Genomic DNA, 13,026 nt, shown 5'->3' with positions numbered 1-13,026 from the left:
GAATACCCCTCCTCACCCCCTTCCTCTTCTCATCGCTATTCTAAGCCTATTCCTTCTATTACATCAATTCTTTTGGCTCAGTGGGGTCCTGGGAGGGGTTGGGGCAATACTTAATGGTCAACCCTTCTTGAACTTTCTGGCTATTAGTTTCATGTGAAGAAGTAGGTGGACCTTCTTTGTAACAGTGTTTTGTAGAGAGCAGGAAGGAACCCAGTCTCTAATGCCATGATCTAAGACGTATGCATATTTTCAACTGATGTGTATTTTTTTTCAGCAAGAGGATCTTTCAAAGGAGTGTGTGACCTAAAGAAGAAACTGAACCAGGACAACATCCGGTTTCTTCCGGCTCTGCCGACTTGGGGATGTTTGTGCAGTGTTTAAACCAAGTGAGGCAACACTTTTTGGTTCATGAATCAGGAGGGAAATTTGCTGTTTTGAGTGTGTGTGCGCTGGGGTGAAATGGGTAAGTTTGGTTTTGGAAATGTTGAGTTTTGAGATGTCTGCAGGGTGGTCTAAGAAAAGATGCCTAGTAGGTAGTTGAACCTATGTTAACAGATGGGAAAGATTTGGGAGTCGTCAACCGTGCTGCATATGAAACCACCCAGAAAATAAAGCCATTTCGAAAGACAAAGAGTAGAACTCTGGGTAACATAAACATTTAGGAATGGGCAGAAGAAAACAAATCTTTAACAGAGACCACATAGGACAATTCTCAGTTATGTCAAATGCTGTGAACAAGACCTCTAAGGATGCACTGGATTTTAGTCACTAGGTTATTAAATGCCTTGGAAAAATAATGAAAGTGAAGTGGCAAACTGGTGGCAAAAGAGGCCTGACTTCTAATAGTATCTGAAACAGTGACTCTGTAGCAGCCTCTGTGGGTCTCTCCAGCAACAGTGTTGGATGGGAAAGGGGATAATGGTGCATTAATCCAGGGTGGGAGCAGAATGAAAGGGATGAAGACCCAAGATAATGGACAAGAGTGTTGAAAACAGCTGAAGACAGCTTAGGATGAATAAGGAAACACAGGAAGTTAAAGGATCTCTGAAAGCTGAAGAGTTAATACTAGAAGAGGCATGAGTAAGATGGCATGAGAACACTGGATGGATAGGAGGCTGGGGTCGGAGAGTGGGGGGACACATAAATGTGTATTATTAAAACTGGGAAGGTCTTGGATACCAACAAGCTGCAGGGTATGGCAGGGGACGGTCCAGCTCAGTGAAGCAAGGGCAACACCAGGACCTGGGTCAAGGTGCTAGATCTGCTATCCGCAAAGAGGCGGTGACGTCATGAGCCGGCACAGGCCTCTGAGTGTGGAGGAAGACAGAGCTAGTTTCTAAATTCTTCCTGCGATACGGGGAGAACATTCAACCAGCCACTGGCAGTAGCAAAGTCAAACAAGAGGCAGATGGCACATGCATCCCTAAGAAATCAGAGGATTCCCCAAAGAGGGTGAGGTTAGATTAGATCAGATTCGAAGATAAGAATCAATTCCACATTTGAGTGCCCATGATTCCCTGTGCTGGGTGTATGTAACCCAATGAAGAAAATGCAAAAATGGCCCTCGGGTAATTCATAATTGAGTATATAATCTCTTATGGCCCTTTCGATTCTATGATAAGATGATTTTAATACTCTTGGTCCAAGGCCAACTAGGAAAAATTTTGTTTCTGGGTTTTCCTAACCATACAACAAAGAAATGCACCACTTCTACTCTTTATTACATCTTTAAACACACACTCACCTGATTCTTTCTAGGAAGTGCTCTGTCTGCGCGATTGCTTTCTTGAGACTTCCTCCTATTAATTTTCTTTTCTTTATAAGGCTGAGCTTCTGTATTAAATAAGTTGCAAACACTCTCTTCTGAAAAACTGATCAACTGCTATAAAGAAAATTAAAAGCAGGGCTACCATAAAACAGTCAGTTACATTTTCATGAGTGTCTCTCACATTTCTTTTCCCTTCCCTGCGGATTCTACCATTTTACATCCCATTTCCGCTTAATTCACAAATTCCATTAGAAGTATTTTAACCAAGTCACATTCAAAAGAGGGAAATAGTAATTTCTGATTTCTGATCAAACTTTGACCCAGAAGCATATGCACTCTGTCCTACTATTTTATGGAAGAGAAAAAAACAACTTAAGAATCGTTGTTTTAGGTGCAAACTATTATATATAGGATGGATAAACAACAAGGTCCTACTGTATAGCACAGGCAACTATATTCAATATCCTGAGATCAACCATAATGGAAAAGAATATGAAAAAAATATACATATGTATAACTGAATCACTTTGCTGCACATTGTAAATCAACTATAGTTCAATAAAATTTTTGAAAATAAAAAATAAAAAAGAATCACTGTCTTATTCATTCATCAAATATTTATTGAACATCTACAATGTAGCACCTAACTACTGATGGGTTATAGGGGGAAAAATCATGAACCGTCAGATTATCTAAGTTTGACCTCTGGGTTTACCATCAACAGTATCAGTGAAAAAAATATCAGTATGCTATATGTTTATGCACTGTGATGCTATAGATAAAAATCCAAGTTCATCTAATTTAATAAAATCGCAAAAGACATGCATTCGATGGGAGTTATGCTCACACTGAAAACAACTGAAGGTAGTTTTTGAAAAAGTTATATTTATGGCACTTTCTGACTGTTAATATGTGACTCTGGAGAACAAATGTATGGACATCAAGGGGGGAAAGCTGGTGGGTGGTGGTGGAGGGGGTTGGGATGAATTGGGAGATTGGGATTGACATATATACACTAATATGTATAAAATAGATAACTAATAAGAACCTGCTGTATAAAAAAGTAAAATTAAAAATTAAAAAAAAAACATGCAACTCTTCTCCACTTTGCACTTGGATATAACTCATAAAACCACACAGATCCCAAATAAACTTTCTAAACAGACTACCTTCCACATGAACACACACTCTGAAAGCACCTCGTTTATTGTATTTTTCTTCTAACAGAATTAATTAAAATCAAATCAGGAAAACAGCATTATCCTGGCTTACATGATAGGTAGATATGGTATTAGTTCTTAACACATTGATTAAACCAAGATATAACTGATAAAGCATTTGATCATGAAAACAGAGAAAAATCTAGTGCAAGATTTAAAAACAGATACATTGTGCCAAATACAAACACTTACACTTCTTCTGTTAGAGGTCCGCGTTGCTCTACCAACTTTATGGGAGGCTATTTTCTCGTGGTTATTTGAAGAGGCAAAGGTATCAGTGCCTGATGAGCAAGACACAGCAAAATTAGGGTAGCTAATAAAAAGCTGTAAGATCCATCATCTAGTGGACACACTGGATGCTCTTTTGGATACCAATTTTGCTTTTAGTACCCTACCATATCTGAACATATTACCAGGAGAAATAAATTTTGAGATTTCAAAAACATTTTTAAAAACATGAAAATACTTTAATTTCACAAAGTTCAAAAAATTTTAATTTGGTCACTTTGAACGGTATAAATAAAAGGCAGTATAACCTGTCAAAGAGCATAAGCTTTGGAAGATGACAGGCTATACTTCCAATTTAGCTCTAACTTAACACTCCATGTCTTGGATTCTGTGCTAATGAGCTTGGTTTGTGTCCTAGAGCCAACAAGATGTGTTGGTGATCCATTAAAGGATTTCGACCAGGGGAGAGACGTGAATAATGGTTCCATTGCAAGTGCTTTGCCCGTGACATTTGCTGGCCAAGTCCTGGTTTGTCAGGAAAGCACAGAGAGATCTTTGTTGCCTTGTCACAATCATAAAAAAAACTAGAGACCTCAGAAAGTACATATGCACAAAATGCCATGTTGATGTTGATGAACAATTTTGTGTAATCAAAAATGACGCTTAGGATTCATATCATTTCAATTGTGCAACCTGAAAAGGAGCCTACTGTCAGTCCTTAAGTGTTGAGAGGGCAACTCCACTACTTGCAGTGACTTGAAAAATGCGGCTACCCATCAGAGGAAGTTAAATGTGGGTGATTATAAAGTATGGGCTTGGGATGGAAAGGGATGGATAAGAGACTTCCTGTAAGCTTTACTACACGATTTGAGTTTTTGAAAAATCAAGTACGATCATAATAAAAATAAAAATTTTAAAATAAGGTGATTTTCATATATACACATATTTAAAATGACATTTATGATTTTTAGATAAGCCAAAGTTACTACCTGAAAGAGTCTCAGAGATTGAAGACTTACTAAGAGGACTGAGACCTGCAAATGATACCTGAAGAGGTTCTATGTTTTCCTAAACAAAGAAAAAAGTAGAAATTAGATATCTTTAAATCCAGTGGACATAGAAATAATGTGCCCATAAGAAAATAATACGTACTTATTTTTGTAGGAGGAACTGTAATAAGCATAAAGATGGGAAATAAAAGATTAACCAAAAAAAGAGCAAAAACAAGATACTGGATAGAAAAATAAATGTTTTATAATATTTACCAATCATATTTAAGGAAACCATGCTTACTAACTACAACCCACCAAAATAACAATTAAAAATATAATAATAATTTTTAAAAAGTGAAAGTAGTCATGATGATCCACTAATAAGTTACTTTTTGGCTTATTTAAAATCCCATATCCTAACCCCAGTAAAGTTAAGAAAATTCATTAATAAACACAACCAAACATTACAGTATTATTCAGGAGACCTTAAGGGTAAATATAAATGCAGATGTCAAATCTTTTCTTTCCCACAGCCAGTATAATGGAAGCTGTTAATTTTTCATAGATAAGATCTGTCAGGTTGAAAAAATTATTTTTTCTCACCAATTTGCTCAGAGTTTTTAATCTGAAATGAATGCTGGATTTTGTCAGATGCTTTTTCTCCATCTGCTGAGATGACCATAGAGTTTTTCTGTTTTACTCTGTTAATAAGGTGAACTCTGCAGACTGGCTTTCAAATAAACCAAACTTGCATTTTGGGGGTAAAATCTCACTTGGTCATAATGTATTTATTCTCTTTTTAGTTAGTATGTTAGTATGTTTGTGAGGATACTGGACTGTAGTTTTCTTCTCTCATAATGTCTGATTATGGTATCAGGCTACTGCTGACATTGATGAGTTGGGAAGCATTCCCAACTCAATTTGTTTGGAAGAATGTATGCAGAATTAGTATTGTATCTTCCTTAAATGTTTGGTAGAATTCATTAGTAAAATCATCTGCACATGCAGTTTTCTTTGTGAGAAGGTTTAAACTACAATTTAAATTTCCTTAGTTGATATAGAGCTAATGAGACCACCTATTTCTTCTTGAGTGAGATTGATAGCTTGTGTCTTTCAAGGAACGTAGCTTAAGTTGTTGAATTTATTGGCATAAAATAAAGTTGTTCATAATATTCTTTTATGATCCTTTTAGTATTATTAAGATATGTAATTATGTCACCTCCCTTATTCCTTATATTGCTAATGAGTATCCTCTCCTTTTGTCCTGAACAGTCTGATTAGAAGTTTACTATTATTTTCTGCAGCAAAACCTTCTGATTTCAATGATTTGTCTCTATTGTTTTTCTGTTTTCTATTTCATTGATTTCTACACTTATGTTTATTACTTCCTTTCCTCTTCTTAGTTTGGTTTCAATTTGCTTTTCTTTTTCTAGTTTCTTAAAGTGGAAGCTGAGATCATTAATTGGAGACCTCTATTATTTTCAAATACAGGCTTTAATTTTTAGAAATTTTCCTCTAAGCACTGCTTTACCTGCATCCCACACATCTTTTGTTACTTTATAGTGGCTTAGGGTTTACAGCACACATCTTTTAACTTATTCCACTTTGTTTATAGCCTAAGAACCCCTCCCAACCTTTATGCCATGTTAATTTGGTTGTATATTTTACTTACCTAGGTTATAAACCAAACAAAATATTGTTGTTACTCTTGCTTTGAATAATTATCCTTTATGGAGACTAATTAAAAAGAAGTCTGTTACATTTGCCCACATACTTAGCATTTTCAGTGCTCTTCATTCCTCTGTGTAGACGCAGATTTTCCTGCAGAACTATTTTCCTTCTGACTAAAGGGCTTCCTTTTCAACACTTCGTCTAATGCTAACCTGTTATGGTAATGAATTATTTCAACTTTCGTTATGTCTGAAAAAGCCTTTATTTCCACCTTTTCTTTTGAAAAGAGAATTCTAGTTTGACAGGTTATTTTTGGTTTTTTGCTCCAAGTAGTTAAATACATCTTTAAAAGATGTTGCTGCACTGCCTTCTGGCTCGCTCGCATAGTTTCCAACCAGAAACCTGCTGCCTCTCTTATATTTGTTCTTCTTATGTCACATGTCTTTTTCTCTCTGGCTCCTTTTAGGACATTCATTGTTGATTTTAAGCTTTGTGTATTTTTCTTTATGTTTCTTGTGCTGGGAATATGTTGAACTTTAGGATCAGTGGGTTAATAATTCTATCAAATTTGGACATTTTTCAGCCATTATTTTGCAAATATTTTTTTCCTGTTCCTTCCAATCTCTCCTCTCCTTTGGGAACCCTAATTACAAGCACTTTATACCACCTGAAGTTGTCCCAGATCACGAATTGTCTGCTCATTCTTGTTCAGTCTTTTTCCTGTGTGTCACTGAGAATAATTTCTATTGCTACATCTTCGAATTCACTAATCTTTTCTCTTGCAGTCTCTAATACGCTATTAATCTCATCCAACATATTTTTATTCCTGGAGATTATAATGTACAGAGTTTGATTTGGGTCTTTTCTTTATCTTCCATGTTCTTAAGAAGCTCAATCCTTTCTCACATTCTTGAACATACACAAAATATAGTTAAAATAACTTTTTCAATGTCTCTCTAGAAATTCTAGCATATGTGTCATTTCTGGGTCTATTTCTATTGACTGATTTTTCTCTTCATTATGGGGCATCTTTTCCTACACAAGTATTAATTTTTAATTGAATGCCAGACATTTTGAGTTTCACATTATTTGTTGCTAGATTGTTTTGTTTTGGTTTGGTGGGAAGGATAAAACCATTTTATTGAGGGCCTTCAGGGGAGGGTTGAAGGGCTGGGAGGACAATGAGATCTGATGCCTTGGCCTCCCTGGGATCTCCCCACCTTCACAGCTGCCAAAAGCAGTTTTGATATTCTTGAGGTTCATTATGCAACGCAGTTACATGGGTATAAGTTAGATCCTTTCAAGACTTGCTTTTAGGCTTTGCCAGGCTTTTAGTTTAATTCTGCCCCACTAATGAAGCAATACTCTTCTGAGTACCTGACACCCTCTGAATTACAAGGTTTTCCTACATGAGTTGGTGGGAACACAATTCCTGCCCTGTGCGAGCTCTAGGCATTTCCCTCTGCTCCATTTGGGCAGTTCCTCCCTGGGCTGGGGCAGTTTACTCACAAGGATGTGTTGACCAGCACTCAGCTAGAGACTTGACGAGACCCTTTGCAGATCTCCAGAGTTCTCTCTCTCTGCAGGTCTCTTCTCTCTGGTATTTTACCCTGTGAACTCCAGCCTCCTTCACTTTTCCAGACCCCAAATCCATCTTCTCAACTCATGGAGACTGCCAGGCTCCACCAAGGTATCCCCTCCCTGTGCTGCAGCCTGGAAATTCAGCCAGGCAGTAAGTTGGGGCTCTCGTAAGGCTTACCTCATTTGTTACCCGCCTCAGAGATTACTGTCTGTGCTTCCAGACAGTCAATGCTGGTGAACCACTGTTTCATATCTTTTTCTCTGGCTTTTTAGTTGTTTCTCATGGCAATGTAAATTAGGTCCCTCTTATTCCATCTTGGCCAAAAGCAGAATATTCTTATTTCAAAGTATAACAGCAAGAGAGAGATTGAATGATGGCCCCAATATAAAAATGGGTAAGTAAAACTAATAGGCAGTTCTCAAGAAGTTCAAATAGCCTATAAACATGTGAAAATGTTCAAACCTCACTAATTTAGCAGTATGTATCAAAAAGTTCAAAAAATGTTCATATTCCTTAATCCAGTAATCCCACCTGCAGAAATTCATCTTAGGAGGAAGAACAATTTATACTTATAATATATCAATTCTAAGATTGCTGCTCTTTCAACATTTTAACACCTCTGAAATCTGAGTACATGGTGTGTATCACAGTTTAACTTTCAGCCTTTTTTCTTAGTGATAGATAAAACAATGGCACATCTTACAATCAATAGCAGTTAGGTTTCAGAAAGTACGCTATGTACAAGGAGTCATGGAAGTACTGTTTTTAATAGGAGAAAACTGGTAATCACCTAGCTAGAAAATGCATTAATTTGTACCATGACACATTGCTCAGTCCATCTCATGATATCAAAGCACAATTACTGCTCATGCAAAATAGGTGAGGTCTGATGAAAATGTAAACAAGATTGTTCCACACTTTTCACACTTACAAGATTCTCTCCCTTGTCATCAAAATTTGGTTGAAGTAACCCCTCAGGAGCTGGGGACTGTTCAAGTAGCAGGGGACTGAGGGTACTTAAATCCTTTTTACGAACCGGTGTTTCTCCTTTACGCAACGGAGTGTTTGCTGGCAAAGATTCATCAAACACTTCAGGGCTTAGGTCCTCTCCGAAAGTAACTCTCTTCCTCTTCCTCACATTTAGAGAGTCTGGTACTGTACAATTTTCTTGACCTTCTATTAGATAATAAATGGGAATATATTTAAAAACTAAACTACATTTCTTATCTAAAAGACATATCCTAGAATCTTTTCACATGATTGCATCTGGCTATTTGTATAACACAAAACATAGTTTGTACAGAAAAAAGTTTAAAGTGGAAAAGATAAGCAATATTTCTAATTAAAATATGATCATGGATTTTAAAGTAAATTCTGCATGCCTGTCTTAAAAGATTACAAAATTGAACATCAATTTCCTTACAAGTTTCACATTAAGCAAAAAGGGATAGATGACATGGGTGGAACCAATTCTGAAACTTCAACAGAGGGTCCATCCCTCCCAACTCTTCTTCATTCCCATGTAATTTCAGAAGCATCAGGCATTAGTAGAGCATTGAAAATACTACATACTACCTCAGGTTTTTTTCATAACAAGCAAATGATATCTTCAGGCTTCAAAATAAATCTGAATTTCTTACCTGCTTTTCGTTCTTTGCAACAGTTTGCAAGATTTAAGATTAAGCTTGGATGAGTCCCACCATCACAGAGGTTGTCATGGTGTTCCTAAATAAAATAAACACTGATGAATAATTTTACATATATAAATACATACACACAGACATTAAGAACGACAACTTCGAATTTTTTTCCTGCCAAGGGTAGATACTACATAGTACTGCAGATTACCTTTACTTTCATAGTTGATCTGACTTAAAATGTCATGATATTAGCCACAACGAAAAACTGGGTTCCTTAGCTATCATAATACTTTAGTAAATAGTTTCAGGCCAAAATTAAAGAACAGAAATCCACAATGTGGGCTAAATTCATTCCCTCATTCTTGACCTGGCAAGTGACTTGAAGGAAAATGTGAATGGCCAGAATTACAGTGTACTCTGGATGGTGTCAAACGAGATAGACTATATAAATGGTCTAAAGTATAAGAATTCCACTACAACAAGAAAAAAACAAATATGTACATGGCATAATAGGGTGTTTTGTCTTTTAGACATGGGAACCACACCTTTTATAAGTGTATAAATCTCCAGTCTACAATACTATATTCCTGAGTTAGAACAAGCAAAGAAAGTAGCATTTGTCCTTCTGTGCTTCTCCAGAAGATTATAGAGTAAGCAAGCTGGTGAGGAAAGGACAATGTGAATCCTGAAGAACAGGAGGGGCAAGCCCAAACACAGGGCCACTGGAGCAAAGTGGGCGAAAGCCGGGGCTGTGGGTGGCTGAGAGGCACCTCCAAATCACCATCTGTTTGTCCCGTCTCATCCTAAGCCCTGACCAGCCCTTGTTCTCTAGAGCTGGTCATTTTCTCCAGCACACCCATCCCAAGAGCAGCCCCTTCTCTAAGAAACAGTCCTGCCCTAAACAAACCTCCTTCATCAAGCATCTCCTGAGACTCAGCTTCATTTTCCCAACCAGGAAAATGCTCACATCTGTATTTGTGAAATAAGTGAACTTATACAACAAAGTTCATGTTAACGTTTAGATTTACTTTTCATTATTACCATGAAAGTTATCCAACAACTCAAACAGAATACACTTGCAAGCTTTGGGCAGCTGAGCAAGAAGACCATTAGTTGTGAAAGTCTTCATATGATTTTAGTGGCAGGACTTGATGTTTCTGCTACATTAACACTGTTAATTGATAAGAGTTACACAGATCATTAAGATGCTAAGTCTCTTCTTTGAGGAGAAGATAAAACAAATAAAAGATAAAAATGAGCAGTGCTGTATAGAAACCCAAATCAAGCTCTTTAACGAGAAAAATTGTTAAAACATTTAAAAATAACAACTGACCATATATCCATGTAGATAGAAGGTAGTCTAGTTCACTTTGGCTTTAAAGACAGATTTATAGGTATAGCTGTATGGTCAAGAACAACAACAAAATGTGTAATTCTCATTTGCCAGGCACTGGTGCTAACTGCACATTATTATCCTACTTTATGCTCAAATTACCCTGTAAGGAAGTTACTAATATTGTCCTTTTATAGATAAGGAAACCAGGGTACAAAAAGGTTAACTAATCTACCTAGTTCTTAAACTTCAGCGTCAGTGAATGAAACCGGGCACTGTGACCCCAGAGCCGTCCTCTCAACCTCTCAGAGTGTTTACAGCCTGTCATGGATGTTTAACATCAGATTTGTCTGGGTTCATTTAACAACTTCAAGCCTGAGTTTATGTAAAATGGGGCTAATACCTTTCTTGGATACTGCTGCTGCACGTACATCATATATTCCAGAACCTTCACTGGAAGTACTCAATAAATGCCAGCTAGCTCCCATCAACCTACTCTCTTCTCATACTAGCTCAACTTAAAGATGCTCGCCTGTAAGAGGTATCTTGAAAAGCAGACATTTTTGGTGGAAATAATTAACAAACTCACACATTAATAACTTACGAAACTCTTATAAAATATGGTCTACCTATATTAAATTCAACATACTATATTCCAAACTGAGTTAAAAAAAAAAAAGACATTTCCTGTTAGGCCAGTATTACATAACATTTCAGAGGTATTTCTTTGAACCAAAATGAATTTTTATTCAACTTGCTTTAGGAAATGTAGCTCTATACTGACCTGCAGGCTGTCTAGACACAGCTTTGCAGAAGGTTTCTTCAGCACAGAACGAAGTACAAAGGTCTCAGAGGATGGAATGTCCCTCTGGCACAGTGGAGTAACCAGTGACCTGGCTTCAGGAGCCATGTCTGTACTCACTTCTGTAAATTTGTCAACTGAAACCGCATCGCTGGATCTTTTGCCCTCTACAGAGTCAGCGACCTGGATTCCTTCAACACAGAGGTGTAAACATGAGAGGTGGCAGACATCTGAGTCAGTCTGTTCTACAACAAAAGTAGTAAGTATTTACAAAAGGAATAACAACCTTTTCAGAAATTCAACCCTAAGATATCCTGCTTGAGGAGTAGCATCTGGGATTTCACTTGGAGACATAAAACAAAGAGAAGCGGCACTGGCCACAGCTTTTATTTCAAATCTGACCACTGAGGGCAACAGTGAGTAAGGTGTCTTGGCTCCACGGAAATCTAAGAAGGCCCCCAGGGCTCAACTATTAACTGTTAATCTGCTTCCACTCACGACACCTATGGTCTGCACCATGAAACTAACTTGAGCCAGACAATGAATCATGACTGATTTTATTGGTGGAGTCAGAGGCATTTTCAGCACGCAAGGGTACTGGGAGGGAAAGGACAGAATGCTGAGGAGAACGACTATCAAATAAAAAAATGAACATGCTGTATGTGCCCCCAAGCAAGGCAAGGCTCCCCCCTGCAAATTCTCACAAGAGAGCATTGCCTGATGATTGACGTTTAACAAATATATACTGGGCGCTTAAGGTGTGACAGGCACTTTGCTAGAGATATAAACACCACAGATAAAGCCCCCATGGCCTCAGAGGACAAATAGACAACATAAAATATAGTAACTGGGGGGCACAGAGGGAAGGAGGTAGCTGTGCCTGTGTAAAAAGGTAGCATGAGGGACCGTGTGATGGGACTGCGATATATCTTGACTGTAGTGTGGTTATGTGACACCTGTGATAAAATCATGGAACCAAATATACACACAAACGTGTGCATGCAACACTGGTGAAATCTGACTAAAGAGGTCAGTGGATTGTACCAGTGTTGATTTCCTGGTCGCGCACTGTATTACAGTTATGCAAGATGTTACCACTGGGGAAACTGGGGGAGGGTGGACAGGCTTTCTTCCTATGGATTCATTCTTACACCTGCATGTGAATCTACAGGCATCTTAATATAAAAATTAAAGAAATGTATATATAATAACAAGCAGTAACCCATGCCATTAAGGAGAATAATGCAGAGATAGGGTTAGGGTATGGGAGGGGTGGAGGTGAGTTCAAGGACAGCCTGCTGAGCAGGCACCTGAACACAGTGAGGAAGCGAGCCGCACGCGTGTCTAGGGACGATTATACATACGCTCAAAGCCAAGTGCAAAGACCAGTGACAGGAGTGCCCCTGGCGTATAAGAGGTGGGGCAAGGCCAGAGTGACTGGAACAGAGCCAGCAAGAAGACAGCTAAGCCACAAGCTCAGAGTCAAGGCTAAGGACCAGGTCAGGTGCGGCCTAGTAGGAAGTGGATGGACTGGATTCTATCCTAAGTATGCTGGGAGGCCAGGGAGAGATTCTGAGGGGAGTGACATAGTGTGACTTGCATTTTATTTATTCTTTTTTTGTTGTTTCTGTTTGAAGGGTAACAGGTTTTTTTTTATAGACGTCAGTATTTAGAGGGGTTATTTTTCTTCCCTCCAGTTTTATTGATACAAGGTGTGCAGCATAATGATCTGACTTCCACGTACCACGAAGTGATGACCACAGTCAATCTAGTGAACATCCACCACCTCA

The 13,026-nt window shown here is 38.0% G+C and overlaps 1 protein-coding gene across 1 annotated transcript in view; it reads right to left on the bottom strand.

Annotated features, from left to right (window-relative positions):
- CDCA2 (cell division cycle associated 2) overlaps window positions 1-13,026 on the bottom strand; it is a gene marked incomplete at both ends in the record, with an annotated part of 48,406 nt that overhangs the window by 14,088 nt on the left and 21,292 nt on the right. Inside the window, 6 exons of the mRNA XM_082843566.1 lie at window positions 1,745-1,882; window positions 3,181-3,269; window positions 4,206-4,284; window positions 8,393-8,637; window positions 9,102-9,186; window positions 11,219-11,481. Coding sequence (XP_082699692.1) covers window positions 1,745-1,882; window positions 3,181-3,269; window positions 4,206-4,284; window positions 8,393-8,637; window positions 9,102-9,186; window positions 11,219-11,481 — 899 coding nt within the window. The remainder of the gene's footprint in view (window positions 1-1,744; window positions 1,883-3,180; window positions 3,270-4,205; window positions 4,285-8,392; window positions 8,638-9,101; window positions 9,187-11,218; window positions 11,482-13,026) is intronic.

The sequence above is a fragment of the Leucopleurus acutus genome, assembly GCF_964270905.1.
Source record: "Leucopleurus acutus genome assembly, chromosome: 7".
Taxonomy (NCBI): domain Eukaryota; kingdom Metazoa; phylum Chordata; class Mammalia; order Artiodactyla; family Delphinidae; genus Leucopleurus; species Leucopleurus acutus.
The sequence above is the reverse complement of the archived record's forward strand: the minus strand, read 5'-3'. Positions and strand labels throughout refer to the sequence as shown.